General features: G+C 35.0%; 1 protein-coding gene across 6 annotated transcripts in view; it reads right to left on the bottom strand.

The window, feature by feature from the left end:
- Positions 1-18,428, bottom strand: part of LOC149784302 (von Willebrand factor A domain-containing protein 5A-like) — a 133,081-nt gene that overhangs the window by 100,635 nt on the left and 14,018 nt on the right. For all 6 annotated transcript variants that reach the window (XM_089932321.1, XM_089932327.1, XM_089932326.1 and 3 more), the window contains exons 5-6: positions 12,711-12,819; positions 12,118-12,225 (exon numbers count right to left, since the gene is read on the bottom strand). In XM_089932321.1, the coding sequence (XP_089788447.1) occupies positions 12,118-12,225; positions 12,711-12,819 (217 nt within the window). The remainder of the gene's footprint in view (positions 1-12,117; positions 12,226-12,710; positions 12,820-18,428) is intronic.

The raw sequence follows: 18,428 nt of genomic DNA, 5'->3' as shown, positions 1-18,428 counted from the left end.
TTTGCCCGTCTTATGAGTAACATGTAGTATTTCATATAGTTATAATAACATACATATACATTTGTGTTAGTTATATTTCCTAGTTGTTATTTTGTGGATGGAACGTCTTTGTTTCATTACTTCTCTTTTTCGCATGCTTTGACGTGTTTGAATTTTTGATACGTCCAGTATATGTTTTCTTTACTCATGTATACCTTACAATGAAAATAAATTCAAGGACCCTAATAGTTACCTTATTTGAAATTTGTGAGGTAAAAGTGTTTATTATATGCTCATTCTTTTCCCCGTTAACTTTACATTGTCATACTCGTTCAGTATTCCCCGATGCACATATAGCATTCACGTGAATAAAGGAACTACGTTATATTGTAAACAAACAATTTACGCATACGCCAGCACTTTTGATTTGTAAACAAATCATGTACACTCGCCTAAGAGGCTCTTTACGTTGTGGTTGTTTAAATTTGTTTCTGAATGCACTAAAACATGTTTCATGGACTGCAAAACAACCGCAGCTGTTTTGACACATTGCACGTTGATACAATGTTATTGATTTACTGATTTAGGCTAGCTACATTACATAAAAGACGGAATATTAGGTCCATACAAATGACATACAAGTGACAAGGCATATACTGTCTTCTTTAGCTGGTGATAAGAATGGCAAAATAAAATATACTTAAAGTTTTACATCCTGAATTTCCTCAAAATGTATTTTCTTAATTCTGCAAATCCGAATTGCATGAGCCATGTCATAGGTTTTTAAACTGGATTACACATTTGGAAATTGTGCTGTAATTTCGATGAAAATTGCAACTGCATCCTGCTTACTGCACTCAAAATGAAAAAGCATTAAATTCCATAACGTCGTTTTGATTGAAAGACTTCATATTTTTCCTACATTATCATTTCAAACATTCAATGACAGAAACAAAAACACAATTGCAGAGGTAAACACGCTTCTCCCGCGCCACTTCAATCCGACATATTTCATGCATAATTTGCAAAGATGAATCCTGTCCAAAATCACAAACTTTCGTCGAATCGAAACAAAATACCAACATATATTCATTCCAGATCAAATAGAAAAGTTGTTGCAATGCGCATTAATTCACAATATGACTGCAAATTTCAATGTTAACTAGACACGCTATTTTCTTTCGAAAGTTATGTCGAGTGCGCGACTAAGTTCAAACTTATCTGGGCGGAGTTATGTGCGCATTAATAATGATGACATTGTGTAATGACAAATCTGCCCTTGTGTATTTAGTTTGGAATACGGCATTCATTCATTTACGTTGTTTCTTGTAGTGTATTTTGTTTATCTAATTAAACCTTAGGTAGAATACAAAATGAGCATATAATAAAAAGGTTACTGCATTTGTATGGGAAAATACGAACTCGTTTGGTCGGATGGATATACTGCACTCACAAGTTCGTACAATATTCCATCCCTAAACTCGTTCATATTTTCGCATACAAATGCAGTAACCTATAAATACAAAATAAAAGATGAAAATACACGCGGCATTAAATGTTTATTTATATTTCTGCCACACGAACTCATCATGTAGATGGAAAAAAGATCCTTACGAGAAAATATGCTCTTTCTTTTCACTGTCCTTCTTAGCCTTATGTACAGTGCTTTGCAATGTTAATCTAAGTCCTACCATATTATAATGTATATAAGGAAGGCTAATGCCTGTATTATTTAAAGTATACCATGTAAAATGTATGCATAAATGGCTGATGAATATAGTATGTACTGTAATACCAAATAAGTTATCTGATAACTATAGTAGTTACAGTACTTCCATTAAGAACGAATGCATAAAAAGCTGATGACTATAGCTGTTAGAGTCCTGCAGTTTTACAACGAATACAACAATGGCGGATGACATCGATTACTACAATCCAATCCTGATAGATTGCATATAAAGACGGCCGATGAATATAGCAGTTGCAGTAATAACATGTAATAATTAAGATAAAGATGATGTATTATAGTACTTATATTCGATCCCGCTTTCAAACCAAATATAAAGATGAATGATAACTATAGACACGATCCTTCCATGTTAGAATGAATTCAGATAAGGCGATTGAAATAACGACAGAAAAAAAGTGGGCGTGTGCAGCAGTAATGCTAAGTGTAGACAGAAAATACAACAAAAATGTTACAAGGTAGATATTATATATCACATCGATATTATAATTACTGAAAGGCAAATTATATAGCTGACTAATTAATTATGACCGAAGACAACATACCTCGTATGCTGGGCGTTTGCTTTGGCTAATTTAACAACCTCTGATACATTTGACAACTCTCCATCAGTGAGCAGAAGCAGCTTTAAAGTAAATATATAATTATAGAATAACTATTTATATTGGTGACATTTATAGAGTGAATGGGTTTTTAATGAACGGAAATAATTAACCTGATGTGTGACTGGAGAGCGCATATTATATATATTTTGTTGTTGTTGTTGTTGTTGTAGGGTTTAACGCTATTTTTTCAGCACATGATAGGCTATACATGGCAGCCAACATAGATGATGGAGGAAGAACCCGATAAAACCCAGGAAAGAACCACCGACTCACGTCTATACCACATTGGCGTATATTATACCTTAATGATACAGATATGCACTAGACATTTAGCTTTAGTATAAACAAGGTAAAAATGTTATGAAGCCTGTCAAAAATCGAAACCCAGATGTATAAACTATTTATGTTAATATACCCACGAGGCTTTCATAACAAAATATAACTCACATGATACTGTCAACAGAAAAAAAACGGTTAAATTACAAAACATCTCTGTGGTGGTTTCCAGATAGGTACAGCGATTTTCTAATGTTCATCTACACATGAATTGATTTTTTTTATCTAATTGAAATCAATCCCAGCATTGAAAGTTCGATACGAATATTTTGCATTATACGCCCATGTGTCAGCATATACAACACTGAAACTTGAATAAGAGATCCAGTCCTATCTCTGTATGTTACAGAAGTGACGCCATAAACAACGAAAACCTTATGATACAGACATACAGCCATTTATTGGGCATGAAAGTGCCAATTTAGATAACAAACTGATATTGATTATTGGATATATTTTAACCCATCCAGCCAAGAACAAATGCTGGAAGGGAGGGCAAAGCAAAGCAAATCACTGAAATTTGTTTTCAGGTATTGGACTCGTTTAAGTATATCATGTCATTTTGCTATTATTGGTATACCCCATAGCGTCTATATAGTGTTCCTTAGTGTGATGCTAGAAACAGTATACTGACCAACATATTTTAATAGGCATTTTAAATATTTTGTGAGGTTTGGACAATATTTGAAATACCACTTAATGAATGTTGTTGCTATATGTGTGCGTGTAGTAAGGTTTGGCTTAGTGATTAATCTCAGACGTAGAACGAAATACTATTGAAGATAGATAAGGCAACCCGAACCATCCCATATCCACGCTACAATTCAAAGGCACTTATGCACATCATTGAAGCAAGAAGCTTACTTGCTACCTGCAGGAATTGTACTATATGGCATGTTACTCTGTTTCCGCTACACATGCCAAATAAGCATTACAATATTTATAAACTCGTTATTAAGAGTAGGCAAAACGTTTACAACAATTATAAAATAAATCATTCAAAAATTGTCTCACCTGCCTCGGAAAGTTATCAATTAACTTTTGGTTGTACACGTACTCTAAGGGACTGAATATGTCTGTGCCCCACAAATCGGCAGATATTTTCTTTTGCAGATACAGTGCCAGCTTTAGATTCTCGTCATTGTATTTTTTACTTCCGCTGTAAGGTTGAAATATATTGGTAAACCTTCTTTAAAGGTCAAGTCTTGTCTGCGAATTCATGGAATAAATACATCCCTGATATAAAAGGCTACAGATGCACAAATTAAGGAAATGACCGGGTTGAATATTGAACGCACGACCTCTGCGATTCGGACCCACATAAACCATTATTTGTCAAGCGTAATGCATTTCTTTCATAATAATCAATAATCATTGTAATTGATAATAATTATTTCTACCTCGCAAACTCAGCCGAACCCGGCTAAAACATTTTTGCTGAAAAACGTCAAGTTATCTGTTCACCTAATTAGCAGTTAGAGTACTAACCCCTTTAGATTGGGATGGGCGGCAACTCAAGTGAATGATATTAAATCACTAAGCGAAAGGAAGGCTGTCTACATGGATGCAACTGTGATGTGTCTGTGAAGGCTTTTGTGTGTATTCTAAGTGGGTAAGTGTTATGGAAGACACATTTTTTACTAGTGAAATTCAATTATTTTTCAAATTCGTTACACCATCATGATACCGTAGGTGAATCGGTAGATATGCATCACCTTACCACGAAGAGACCATTTCTCGAACAAAGGTATGTGAAACAGGTTCTACAAAATCCAACTGGAAAATAAGCTCCATATGTCGGGAAGCGGCTTCAAAAGGGAATAAATCTTTAACTGATAAAGGTTCCTCCCGATCGAACTGAGACTCCTTCACGATGAAAAACCTTTAATCAAAGCTGCAAAAGTTTTATAAGATCTTCACCATAAGGCATGGATAATTATATCTGAGATTTGCAATGTTTGTGGTGACTATCCTAGTTATTTGAACTGATATGCAAAGCAAATGCATTGGTGAGAGTGTAGTCCGATATCAGTACAAATAGACTACTTTATTCGGGAAGAAAATGTTCTTGTTATTATATCGTCATTCCACTTTCTCGTAGGCTAAACGAAGCATGACATCATTTGAAGTAATTACTCGATCTTCCTGAAATAACAGTTCAGAGCTCGTACTGGATCATACGAACGACGTTGAAATAAAGTGTGAAAAGTAAATATTAATTAATACCATCGAGTTACACATAACCATAAGCTCATTCCTGGCACACAACAAAGCGGGGCATGGGTGGTTTCATGAGTGATACTGATGCTTCTTGTCGGACCTGCATGCAAATGGGTCTAACAATATTATCTGTATGCACTTGTTTCGCCTGCCGATGACCAACGCAGTGAGGAGGCAAGACTTGTCTAAGAGGTGAAGTAACTTAAGTATTATGAACAGTTCAAAAGATGTCATGTTCAGCCAACGTAGTATCCAAAGGTCAAAGCTTCTGACCAATCTTGGACCACGCAATCATTTTGATAACAGTTCAAGAGATGGGACTAAGATAAACATGTCCGTTGAGGCACTGACAGACTTCAGCAAGCGACTGAATTTTCCAGCCAATGGATCGCTCTAGCTACTCAAGGATTCTAATATTGCAATGACTCAATACTCACTAGGGGGAAGGTATCTTTTACTTGAATATTGATTCCAGATCTAGCTGACTGAAAGTGTGAAAGAGTAAGAGGTCGAATATGTCCGCTTTGACAAGAAACCTGATAATGAGAAAGAAGTTTGCACGTGAAATCATGTCTTATTGCAAACTGTAACCAGCCTGTTGTTCTGTAACCAGGTGTAGGCGATTCGCACAACGCCAGGAAACAGTTTGAATAGGGACAGGAAGTCGTGTCTTTTTCATATCCACAAGATACGGCATTATAACCCATTGATGTATTCTCTTTGGAACCCCGTAGGGGACGAAAGTTGATTGAATTCGCTTTGACTGATAGCCAGGTAATAAATAATACGTTGTCGATGAAAGAACTCGGTGCAAAGGCTTAGCAAGTGCTCTGAACGTTATAATGAGTCTACAATAAGCCACTTGTCGAATCCACATATCATGGTAATTGTTTTCCAATTTCTTAAACCAAAGTTTGGAGCCTTCGCTGCTTGTGTATGTGGCAGGCAAGGTATGATTGTATATTATCTGAGATATTGAGTGTCTCGTGGAAACGTTGTCACAAGCTATCAATCTCCATTTGATTATTACACTTAACTCATGAATACTATTCTTTTCCGATGGTTGTAATCTTAGTGAGACTGGATACGAGTTGTCTGTGCTCTAGGGAGAAACCTGCAAACTGTTTTGTTCCCTTGCAAATCACTCCGCTGTAGCTGGAACTGTGAGGGAGGAAGGAATCTGGCTTGTTGCGAACTCATAGTTTGGCCTGTAATAATCTTTAAGAAAGATTAATGTAGAGAGCACTGCATCTCGTCCCACCTGTCTTAATCATAAACCTGTTCTTGAGGACATAGTCACAGTATGTTGATCTCTATGTTATGACGTTTTTCATTGTATAAACATGATAGAACGTATTTGTGGTCAGATTCCGTGTTAAATGTGATAAGTTGTGTTTCGCATATTAATAATTTTGCCTTATATTTTGATACAACGTTGAATATACTGTCACAACGTTTGCAAATGAACTCATTGGTATCCAAATGAAAAACTGATGGAAGGCATGCATGTCAAAACATATTCGTCGACACTATGAATTCGTAATCTACGATGTAAGCTGTTCCAAAATATCTCTAACTTTGTCACATTGTAAAATCATTTGAAAGTAGCTTCTTCCGTAGACACTGATCGCCTGATATCCGAATTGTTGACTCGGCAGGGGATGCAGAGGAAAGATAATGATATAACTCCCATGGGAGTGGGCGGATAACGTCGTCAGTCCATGCCTGCAAATAGTAAAATTTAACAACAAGGAGGGATAGTGGGGGGGGGTGTTTGATAGATTTTGGATTAAATTAGTGAACTTAATGTATCTTGTGCTTTCTTTGAAGTAGTTGGATAAGAATCACTATAAACGCAGCACGTTATGAGTTTGAACCCGTTACTTCCAATGTGCCCCTATTCTACGGCTCCCTTTGGTCGGAACTGGCTTGGGAGCCAGTAGAGAGAAATCTTTTGGAAACAAAGGCAACATGATGGACATCATACGCCGTCAATCTCTTGAGGTACTATGATGGTCAAAATGGTATATGGGCGTGCCAAAATAAACTCGAGTTCGTCTATAGAAAGTCCTTAACAACACAATGTGGATATGTCTGGTCTATACGTGGTTTCATGAAGTTTGTTCCTCGGAAATACGGCGCTTAAACTTGACATTGTATGCAGGAAGTGCCTGTCTCCATTACTGAGTCGTTGAAATGGGCAAGTTTGTTTTCTGGTGGCTAATACTACGTGATCGATTGTCATCGAGACCGTTTGAAATCAGAGCCCGGGTGTGAAGTAATATGGCCATATAAACTGTCATGACGATGTCCAGTTCTTGATGTTAAGACAGGTTATGGGATATTGATTGAAACAGCCAGTGAGTAATTGCAATATACGAGACTGTTCCTGTAGAGGTTGCTCACCATATCAATCCCTAATAAATAATACGGTGTCGAACCCTTTCGTGCAAGCTGAAGGTTTTTTCTCTCTAAAGCTATGTTTCTTCGCCTTTTCCGTTTTAGTCAGATACTTGCCACCCATTGACTTATGTTCATAATATGCAAGTCCGACGTGTAATTAAGGCAGGAAGACCAGTGAAAACTACATATATTAAATGGTTGTCATACTGGTCTCGTAAATGGTCTAAATCTGTAAGACATAAGTGAAGACAATATATTCACCAAGTGCAGTCAATGTCCTTCTTATGAACTTTGATTATGTTTGTGCAGATATACCCACTATGATACGTACATGAAATGTGGCGCACGTGGTCCCCGCAGTTAGAGACGTTGATATTATGTCATACATGAATAATTACATATCTTCCCATGGTTAGCCTGCGAATCCGTTCAACAAAGTGTGCGCTACATGATAAATTCTAGCAACTGTAACTGCCTATAAATGTAAAATCAATGTAGGTTATAGTAACTACAAGCATGAAGTGGAAGCCAAGTAATCAATTTTAGTAGCAGCTTACAGGAGAATGGAAATTGTTTATGAGATTACAGGTAGAGTCACTGAAGCGTCGCTTATAGTAATCACGTGTATGAGCTCGACGCGACTGAATAACACATTTATAGAAACGTGCTCAGCACATGTCAAACCATGGCGGAAGTTATACGGTAATATATTCGAGTTTCTATATTACACAAAAAATCAGCACATACAAAATAAACCGAAGCATGTGTATTGATACTTGCGAAGTAAACGGTACAATATCCATTATGAGGCAATGCTAGCTGTATGACAGACCAATGGTATTCAATCCCGATAGAATCAATAAAGCGTCACTTATACAACAATAAAGTATAAACTAAGATAAATAAAGAACCTTAACTGCATCTATCTTCAATCAGCGGACTTTATACTGCCATATTCAATGAGTATTATATATCACGTACCGTACGTGCCCTTATCACTACTGTTATAGTAATTCGAAAACGCCATCGCAACCATTGCAAGCATATATAAAAGAGTGCCTAAGTGTCTGAAGACGTAAATGTGATAACATAGACAGTAAGAAATCGTTGTCATCGGTAATATGAAGAACAGAAACACTAGATAGTTATAGATGGAGTATATTTCCATTCAAAGGTGAAACTCTTCCAAATGTTTGAGGTATGGATTTTTCGTGTCCTCATTGTCTGTAGAAACTACGTGGGCAGATAACTGTTAGCGTTTTAATGAAAGAGCTATAGTCGGAGAGGGCTAGAATGGCAATGCAGTAGTAGTTCTCAAAAGTAATTATGACCGAATAATGCATATGAAAAGGAAAATAGAATAAAGGATCTAATACCACCGTCATGTTAGATAATGACATCACCAATGAATAAAAGATCAACAAAAAATCAACGAACCCTTCATACTTAAAATAGTTATAATACTATGCACTTTTAGACACTTTAATTTTTTGTTTTGTTGACAAGCATTGCTATAAAACTATCAATATATCGAAGAACAGATTTGGAAAATTTAAACATATCTACAACAATTATGAAGCTGGATCCATAAAAGTGAATTTCAGAAGTTTTCATTATAGAAATCTACCAAAAGTGAATATGTCATCCTGAAATCTTTCGCAAATAAATAACGTTTCGGTAAAAGTGTCTCAATACAATTTAATAAACAAACTCATTCGTTTTTACTGATCTAGACAGTCACAACAATGACTTATTATAATTAAATTTATGAACGTTTTGATCGATTCACTATATCAATTAGTAGAAAACAATTCCTGGAATTTTACATCCAAAGAATATGCAAATTGAAGAAATATCACATGGTCTGGAAATATGCTTTCGAATCTAGTGACATTGAAATAGCTATCTACGGGTAAGCTCTTCAGAAACAGCAGTAGCGCCTTCTTGGCATTTTGTATCTTCTTTCCATCCATGCTTCCTAAACGGGTAGATTATTCAATTTTATATCATTGAAATAGCAAACATATTATAAATAAGGTTAAACTAGTATGTGGTGACGAAATATAAAAGCAGTGGAATCTAAAACAATCATGATATCGGTACATCCAAACACTGCGATCGGATAATGAAATGTACCCACGCTTTTCAGAAAGAAAGTATTCTCTCAGTCAAACACAAATATCTATTCCAAAAACTAAATCTAGTATACAGGAATAAGGTTGTTAATACAATCCAGAAGCTAATCTGTAAATGTGTTTTTTATGTTAAGTAGCGCATTTGATATTGTCTTATAAGAACTTTCATTAAAGTAACTACATTTTAAACAACTAATTCCGCAAAAGTTGTAAAATCCCCTTGTACTCATATTATATTACATTATAATATATATATATATAGAGAGAGAACGAGAGAGGGAGAGATTGGGGCAAACACAGAGACAGAGACGAACGATTTAATGAGCTGCAGTAAATACATGAAAGCTGTAAAATATGTCTTACTGGTCAATAGATTTGAACCAAGTTTCCTAACATACAAATTATAAATGTTTTGTATCTTTGTTTCATCGTCACCGATCTTGGGTTAACTCTTTCGTTTATCACATAGATGGCTTCTTGAAGTTAACCGATCAAATCGAACATTTTTCTTTTCATATCAGATTTTGCATTAAGTGATTAGAGGTAGTTATAGTCATAAGAAATAAACACATTATCATGTATAAAGTGATACTAATTCAATTACTCAAAATATAAGTATGCAACGTTGTTTCTTCCTCTTAGCTACGATTTCCCACCTATAGAGGACGCCAACCGGAAATGACGCACATGTATCCTCACAAGACTAGGTACATGATAATTTTTGTCGAAATTTAAGACACTATAAATTATGGATAGGGAACATTTAGATGAAATTATAGGAAACTAATTCATTGTTCAGTCTTATATCGATATGCTTGCAAGATGCACTAGATTGTGTCGCTTTCAAAACTGTTCCATTATTTCAATTTATTTTCATAATTCCCGTTGATACAGGTAAAAAGGAATAAATTCTTTCTTCCCTATGTGAGACGACTTTGTAAAACAAAATAAAACAGCTCATTAAAATAATCCCAAGACACCAAAGTTGGCTTCCTTATGTCGGCCGACTTTATAAAACGAAAATCGGCACACTTCAAAGAGTCTGAATTCAGTTACCTGAGTTGGCTTCTTTTGTAACAATATTAGGGTTGTTTTGATATCCTGTCGGTAAGTTTAAGCAATGAGTTTATTGCTTTCTGCCAGTTGTGTTTATTCATCACCCGGGCTTTTATTTGTTTGTAACCATAACGTATACAAACGGGCATTGATGATTAAATAGTATACACATCAATAACTTGCTTTAATAATAATTTTATAACCCATCATATGGAAAGATTATCATTTGCACTCACAGTGAAATTATTTTCAAATAATGATTTTCATTTGGGAGATGCTCTCCTATAGTTCACCTAGATATAATAAAATCTTCATCATTTCGCACCTTATAACATGCGTGAATGGCGTGTGACTTCAAGCAATCGGGTGATATTCCCATCTTATTTGCGATGTTGTTTCCTGACATAAGCGATACACACTGTAATAAAGATGAAATGCCAGACGGCAGCTGCTTCATAAACAGAGTTCGTGGATATATCGTTTTTCTTTTACAAATTTAACATGAGAAAAAAAAAGTTAATTTCTTTCCTTTTACTTTCAAATAAGTGTTTTGTTCATCTATTTCATTGTAAAGTGCAGTGGGGGTGGTGGCTCAAAGTAAAGTGCAGTGGGGGTGGTGGCTCAAAGTCAGCACAAAATTGTTTCATTTCTTACGTCTTAGGATACATACCTTGATTAACAAAATGTTTCACCGTATGTTTTTGGACAGGAAAAAAGTTATTCTACCGTGTTCCCATATGTATACTGTCAGTAAGGTATGTCTTATTATACGGCTTTATTCACCTATAAATGATAAACGCCCTAGAGTAATATATCGTATATTTTTTTGTGTTAAATCCTTTTGAGTTCCTATTGGTTATAATAATGCTAAATAAAGAGTTTCATTAAAGTCGACACTCTTTACGTTCAAAAGGTATTATGGTTATTTTAATTTTAAACATTATTATTTACCTATGTAGTAATCTTACTATAATGCAATCCTTTTTTAATATATTTTCTTACGCTCTTTATATCGCTCTTCATATTGCATCATAAAGCTTTCTACGGGATTTACGAGAATAGCTGTTTTTCTCATCTCTCATCCTAATCGGTCACGCAACTGCAATACACTTTTTTTGGTGGTAAACAAGAAACAACAATTTTCTCCCATCATTACTCTTTTGGTTTCATTGATATGCAATACAGCGCACCATATTTGCTGTACAAAAACACGATCGTACGATTATCACATACACACTTACGTGGGGAAATTAAACACATTAATCGCTAGGTTGAATAGAATGGATAAATGTACGTCATATATGTTATTAGCATGAGGAAATTACATATTGTTTAAGGGTATTGCCGAATAATTCTTCATTTAAAGGAAAACGGATTTTTTCTTCATTTAAAAGAAAACGAATTTTTAAGTCTAATTAAACATTTTTATAGTGTGCATAAATCATAAATATATATTTGGTATGCACATAAAGCAATATCAAACGTTCGTGCAATGTATGTGCCCAATGTCGTTTAACATAGTTTTGACTGTATAATAGTTAGTTCTGATTATATAGCATGCCATCCAGGTTGTAACACCTCCTACCAACTTAATACATATATCATTTATTTCAAAAAGCAATCAGCAATATATTACCTGATCTGTCGATGATAAAAATGAATTCTCCTGGTGATGTTTTGGGGATATCTTCTGGTGTTTTCAAAACAAAATTGACCATCAAAACATCTTCTTTCAGTAGTCCCTCTGTCAATATATATATATATATATATATATATATATATATATATATATATATATATATATATATATATATATATATATATATATATACATACATACATAAATATATATATATATATATATATATATATATATATATATATATATATATATATATATATATATATATATATATGTATATATATTTGCAGACGGGTTGTTTGCAGACGGGTTGAGGCCTTTGTTGCTTATTTATAGCAAACACTAAGTTTGCTAACTAAAGTCCTTCTTAATATTGCACTATAGAGGCATTTATTTTGCGTTACCAACCACTTATAGACATTACACAAGTGAGAGATGCTCGAGAGATTTTCTATCAATGCTCATAATGTAGGTCATTTTAAATATGTCATAATTTACTAATTTAAAATAAAATCCCATTTCTTTCAGTGGTGTATCCTAACTTTACCGTTTTCTATTTAAAAAAATACATCTCTGCATGGAAATACCTGATTCGGGATTGCCCTTTTCCAAAATAATCTGTGGTGCATTGCAGTCATCATATTCCACAAGTACACAAAGATCATGATCGAATTTGAATTCTTCATCCAGGGATACCTTTGAAGAGCGAAATAAAAACGAATTGCTGAATATTTATTCCGATTATTTGTACTAGAACTTAATTCATCAGGTCTAAACTTCAACGTAATTGTCTATCCTCATAAGTATGATTGAAATATATAATGTTCATACCGTTGTGCAAAGAGATATATGAAATATCATAATAGTATGATGGCAGTCATTGTGAACAATTTATGTTATCTACAGTTTTATTTAAATTGACAAGTAAACATTATATCGCTTTTAATAGTGCAAGCTTATGCTTCAACAGAGGTTAACTTCGGCAGTCAATTTTGTATAGAGTTAACCATCCATTATACTGTGCCATACAATTAATATCTCTAAGCATTGAGTCAAAGAATTAAATGTCGATAAAGAATAAACTTCAATCACACGTGCTTGTTATGCAATGCATTATTTTAAACAATGAAAAATAAATAGTCATGTAACATATGACTACTTCCATACTGTTAGACTGAATGCGCGTATAATCAACCCACTCGATCATTCTCGAATACATATAAAATATCATATTTAGGATTGCTGTCAGAAGAAAGATGTCCATAACATTTTATGCAGATGTTAATGACATGTATATGGTAACATTTTATAAATGGTATTCCTATAAATAATCAGCATATGATATTCACTCTATCATAAATATCAAAAGAAACGTTTGTTTAAAATCTCGAGGGAATGGAGAAAATGCTTCAATATTTTTATTGAATACAATATCGTAAATATTTTAAGTTAATTTATATTCTCATTTTCTTTACGGAAATTATTAATATAAAAGGTAAATATAAGGCAAACGGTAAATAGTATAATTCTGATTACTGTCCGCTTACGGCCGCTCCAATCCATACAACTTTATTTCCTCTCCTTTTGAAAAGACTACAAATCACTTAATACATCATCGGTCACTCACAAATGAGTTACGGTCTAATTAATTTGGTTCTAACCAAATAATATAATCCATCTTTTTAAATAGTGTGTTTGACCAAACACGGCTAACATAAATGTATTAATGTAGCCTTCCATAACGTTAATCTTCATCAACGTCATGCAGTTATACTTATGATGAGAACATAATTTTTAAAATTAATTCTGAAGAGTAAAGATATATATATATATATATATATATATATATATATATATATATATACGGAACCCTTTTTTATTTTTTCCATTTTAAAAAGTAATAATGCAGGTATCAGTCAAGGGCATTGAGAAATCTACTTTAAAAAAACGTTTATTAAAACAAGTACCATAAGGTACATTTGATAGCATTTTTGGAGATTTTATGATATAAAAACAGTATAATATTTCTTAATCTATATGGAACGAGAAAAGAGGCTGTATATTTGCTGTGCCAAATAAACAGTGTAAACGTAATATAACCTTATATAAGTATTTCCCCTTAATTTCATCTTATCAACAGTATCTTACTGAAGTAGACTAGTTTTCTATTTGAAGTGTGTTGCAACTGTGTGTGAGATTTAAGCTTAACCAGAAGATACTGTTAATTTGCTGAATACAGATGTATGAACTACGGGAATCAATTTCCTAATCCTTAGTTATTTTGTATATTTTGCGGGTATGTTTCACTAAGCAATTAAAATCATCTGAGCCAGCAATATCAAAAGTTCATAAGACATATGCTTACCAAACTTTACCCATTTATCCACGGAAACAGAATATGTTTCTAAAGGATAAGTTTCACAGAACGTTACAAATCGGTCATTATCATATTAAATAAAAATATAAACAAAACAAATGCTATAACAGGAAAATCCAAGAAACATCGTTGTTCATGAACGCATGTTTCTGGTATCCTGGTCTTACCTTGAAGCATATTTGATTGTAATTACTTTCCTGAAACGACAACTTTTATTTGTTTAAAAACAACCAATCGTTCTGAAGTAATACAAGTGCAGAAAAGTGTATATATGGCTATTTTTAAAGCTGTCTTTGCTAAGACTGAAGATAAACTAATTTTAGCATATAATTGTTTTATAAAGTATCGTAGTTAGAGTTAAACATCTCAAGATCTAGATACACCTCTTTGTTAGTTTTGAGCTTTTATTTTCTGCAAGTTTCTGTGTGATGTATTGGTTGTTTGATTGAGAAGTAGTAAATTATGTCTCACATCGGTATTAGACGAAAGCGGAAAATCTCACAAACGTATTGTCACCATTGAAGTACTACAGATTCAGTAGTGACACTTAAAGTAAATCGACATTGACAGTTTACCAATTTATTGATGCACATTCTCTGAAGGAATATTAACCATGCTTGAGGTATGAGTCGTACATTAATATAGTGAATACATAGCAGGTCTGATATTCTGTACGGAAGGTTATAGCGAGTACAAACTTCGTTCGTGATGTATCGTGTACAGATGGTAATAGCAAGTACATGAATCACACATAATGTATCATAACATAATTATAGTTTATTAGTTTATTAGATAAACCATATCAACAAAAAACACAGGAAACGAAAATCTTTAACTATTGAATCCAATAGTACAATATACAAAAGTACGCATAGCCTGGAATGAAAATATTGCTAAAATTTAATAGGTTGAGTGATGGTATTCATTAGACGGGTTACGTCTATTTTATGCAAAACATGACAAAGTTGTTTGCAGTGTTGGAAATATCTTGCAAAATTTCATTCTACAGCAATATTTTCACACTATACAAATGTAATTATAGGACGTAGTAAACGTATGTCATAATTATTCATACTAGATCAGTTTGTGAATTCGCAAAGAGTAAATGTTGTGGTTTTTTGTCGGCTTGTTTTGGGGTGTTTTTAGCGGTGGAGAGGTGTTATGTTGGTAGTATATTCACGAAATGTTTCAGCTGGATAAATATAAACTGTACGGGACGGAAGTAAAATATTGGTAACGCTGTGTACATACATCAAGGCATTTTTTGGGGTTAAGTACATCTGAGAGTAATATATTTTTATAAATATAAACTGTGTACAAATCATATGAAAATAAAATTAAAACAGAAGGATAAGCATATACCAAGAAAACAATTTTTCCTAATAAAATATGTTTCCTCGAGAATACTTACCCAATCAGAATACCTTTGGGGTACTACTACTACCTTATAAATCCAGCCCTCCATGATACCACTATTAGCTAAATGGGGCTAATAGTTGTATGCCGACCTATGTGGCCGTCGGGCAGGGTGATCCCTCCGTATGTATATGATATGTCGGCAAAGTCTAAGAATTCGTTAGTTACTCATAGAGTGGAAGGCACGTTCTATATGGATGTAACTGCGATAAGGCCGGGAGGGTGTATATGTAATATAATTGTACAGGTATTTTAGAAGCAATATATTGAACCAGGAAATCTTAGTTTAGTCTTTGAATACGTTACCCAATCATACTACCTATCGAGAATATGTAAGAGGTGGAGAAAAGTATTCTCCCTTGCCTCTGAGAGGCCATCACCGGTCCACTATAGTGATTGATATAGCTTCTAGATAACCAGACTGGAGCGAACTACATCTGTCTGGGTGCGGCATCCGAAGAGAAAAATGCCCCGCAAATCCAGTAGTGAAGTCACGCCTTAAGATACTGTCAATCGATCTGGATGGGTGATCTGTTGTCCTGCTGATATAGGTCCTACCGGACGGATCTCCGATATAAAAGCTAGAAAATGTTGGATCCGATCTCTGTTCCACAGCCTTAATGATGTAGATTAGCAATGTGTTGTGTCTGATGTTAGATTGGTGGCAACATTTTACAAACCTCCTGAGCATAGGTGCATATTACCTCAATTAAGTTATGCTTGTTTTCCCCATATGATGATCTAGCAGCCCCCTTACTCAAGAACGCGACAGTCTATTCTGGTATATCATACTGTCCCTTTATGAGTATTATAAAAAGCATGACGTACCTCCAAGCGACGGCTCTGTTCTTATCAAAGTATCACCTGAAAGCCCGGACTGGGCCGTCCAGGTGGCGTCTAGCTGATGTGTCCAGATGAAGCAGAGGGTTCATGACACAAGTGTATTTATCCGTGAAAGGGAGACGGTTCTAAGCCATAAAAGAGAATACCGTTACGAATAAGATTTACCTGTATTGTCGGAACTTGAATAATTCGGGTGTGTTGATGGGGCACGTATGTCGCGACGTCTGCCTGGAGTTGCTAACGCCACAAGGAAGTAGGTCTGGTAGGAAAAGCAGCGATGTCATTGAAATTAGTTCAAAACGTTTCCTATGCAGCCAAGTAAATATCTAAAGTAGGTTCCTATGTCGGCATAGGGTTAACGATTTTGGCAGTCTATATACAAATTTGGCGTGAAGGTCGGATATATAGTGCTCGAAGAACCTAAGGAGGAAAGTAACTCGCCGCGATATCGATACCCGGAAAGGCAAAATATGTTTGCGCACCACTGAATGAAACTGTGTTACTTGACTGCATATGCTTAATATGCTTCAGCGCGAAAGATTAAGTTTGAGGGCCTGCTTCAAATTATCCGGACGTTTGGTTTAGAAAGGTATGGACAGCTATGTCCTGTTACAACTAACTCACTAATGTTGCTGAATGATGTCGTCTAGGTGAGTTGATGTGAGGCAAGAAATAGTAAGAAATGATCCAGACATGCGCCATTATTCGCTTCATTAGACGAGAGAAGACATTGTGACCGACGTTGAGCCATACCTGTAGTGTTATGAAATGATTTATGATGCTATACGCGAATAACAGGAATATACAGTGATGGTAAAGTCCTTCTTGTCTATAATGCGCTGTGGTGTTTTCGGTGGGAGCCAAGGGTCGTGGATGACTGGATTGAGGGAGCTTAGGCAGGTAACAATACATAGCGAGTCGTGTACTTTGGGATCAATGCTAGATGTGGAACGAACGATAAAACCTTATCTGTGATATATCCTTTTGATATGCAAAACAGCTGATGGGTGGAGCTTTGATATGACAGCTTTCATAGACTTTGACTTACCCTTGGGTCCGCTTACTCCTTTTCTGTAGTATCAATACATCAACGGTTTTGTTTTTGAGAGAGAGAAAGATGGATTGATCACGGCTATATCTATCGGAATGTTACACATACGTTTAATGATAAATGCTGTACTCTGTGTTTGGCATTATAACGATTATCCACGTACGTGCAGTCTGAGGGCACAGAGGTAAGTTCTACCTATTAGATTGTTATCTGCTGTTACCGCATTGGTCAATGTGCGTTGACTCCATGCTTGCCCTAGAGAATGAGTGTGAACAGATAAGGTATGTTTCGTTGGGAGATGGCCATATAGAGCGAAGGTCCAACAACGAAGTCATGGCAACGACATTGCTCACTAACTGCATAGTTTCAAAACAAAGACCATTTGATCCATACGTATGTAGAGTGGCTGGGTCATCCAGAAATTGTAATAATCACTTGTAATAATCACTGTCAAGCGATGAGTTTCCGTAGTAAAATCTGGAGAGGTGGGGCGGTAAAGATTGAGCCACCGACGAACTGGTGATGAAAATTGATCAGAAGGTATACAGGTCTACCATATTGCAGGATTAATTGAAATCAGACTCTTCTGTTCCGTCCTAAGACATAAATATGCTGCAG

The sequence above is a fragment of the Sinohyriopsis cumingii genome, chromosome 14 (assembly GCF_028554795.1).
Source record: "Sinohyriopsis cumingii isolate HCF-2022 chromosome 14, ASM2855479v2, whole genome shotgun sequence".
NCBI classification, from domain to species: Eukaryota; Metazoa; Mollusca; class Bivalvia; order Unionida; family Unionidae; genus Sinohyriopsis; species Sinohyriopsis cumingii.
Note: the sequence above shows the minus strand (reverse complement) of the source record. Positions and strands in the feature narration are given on the sequence as shown.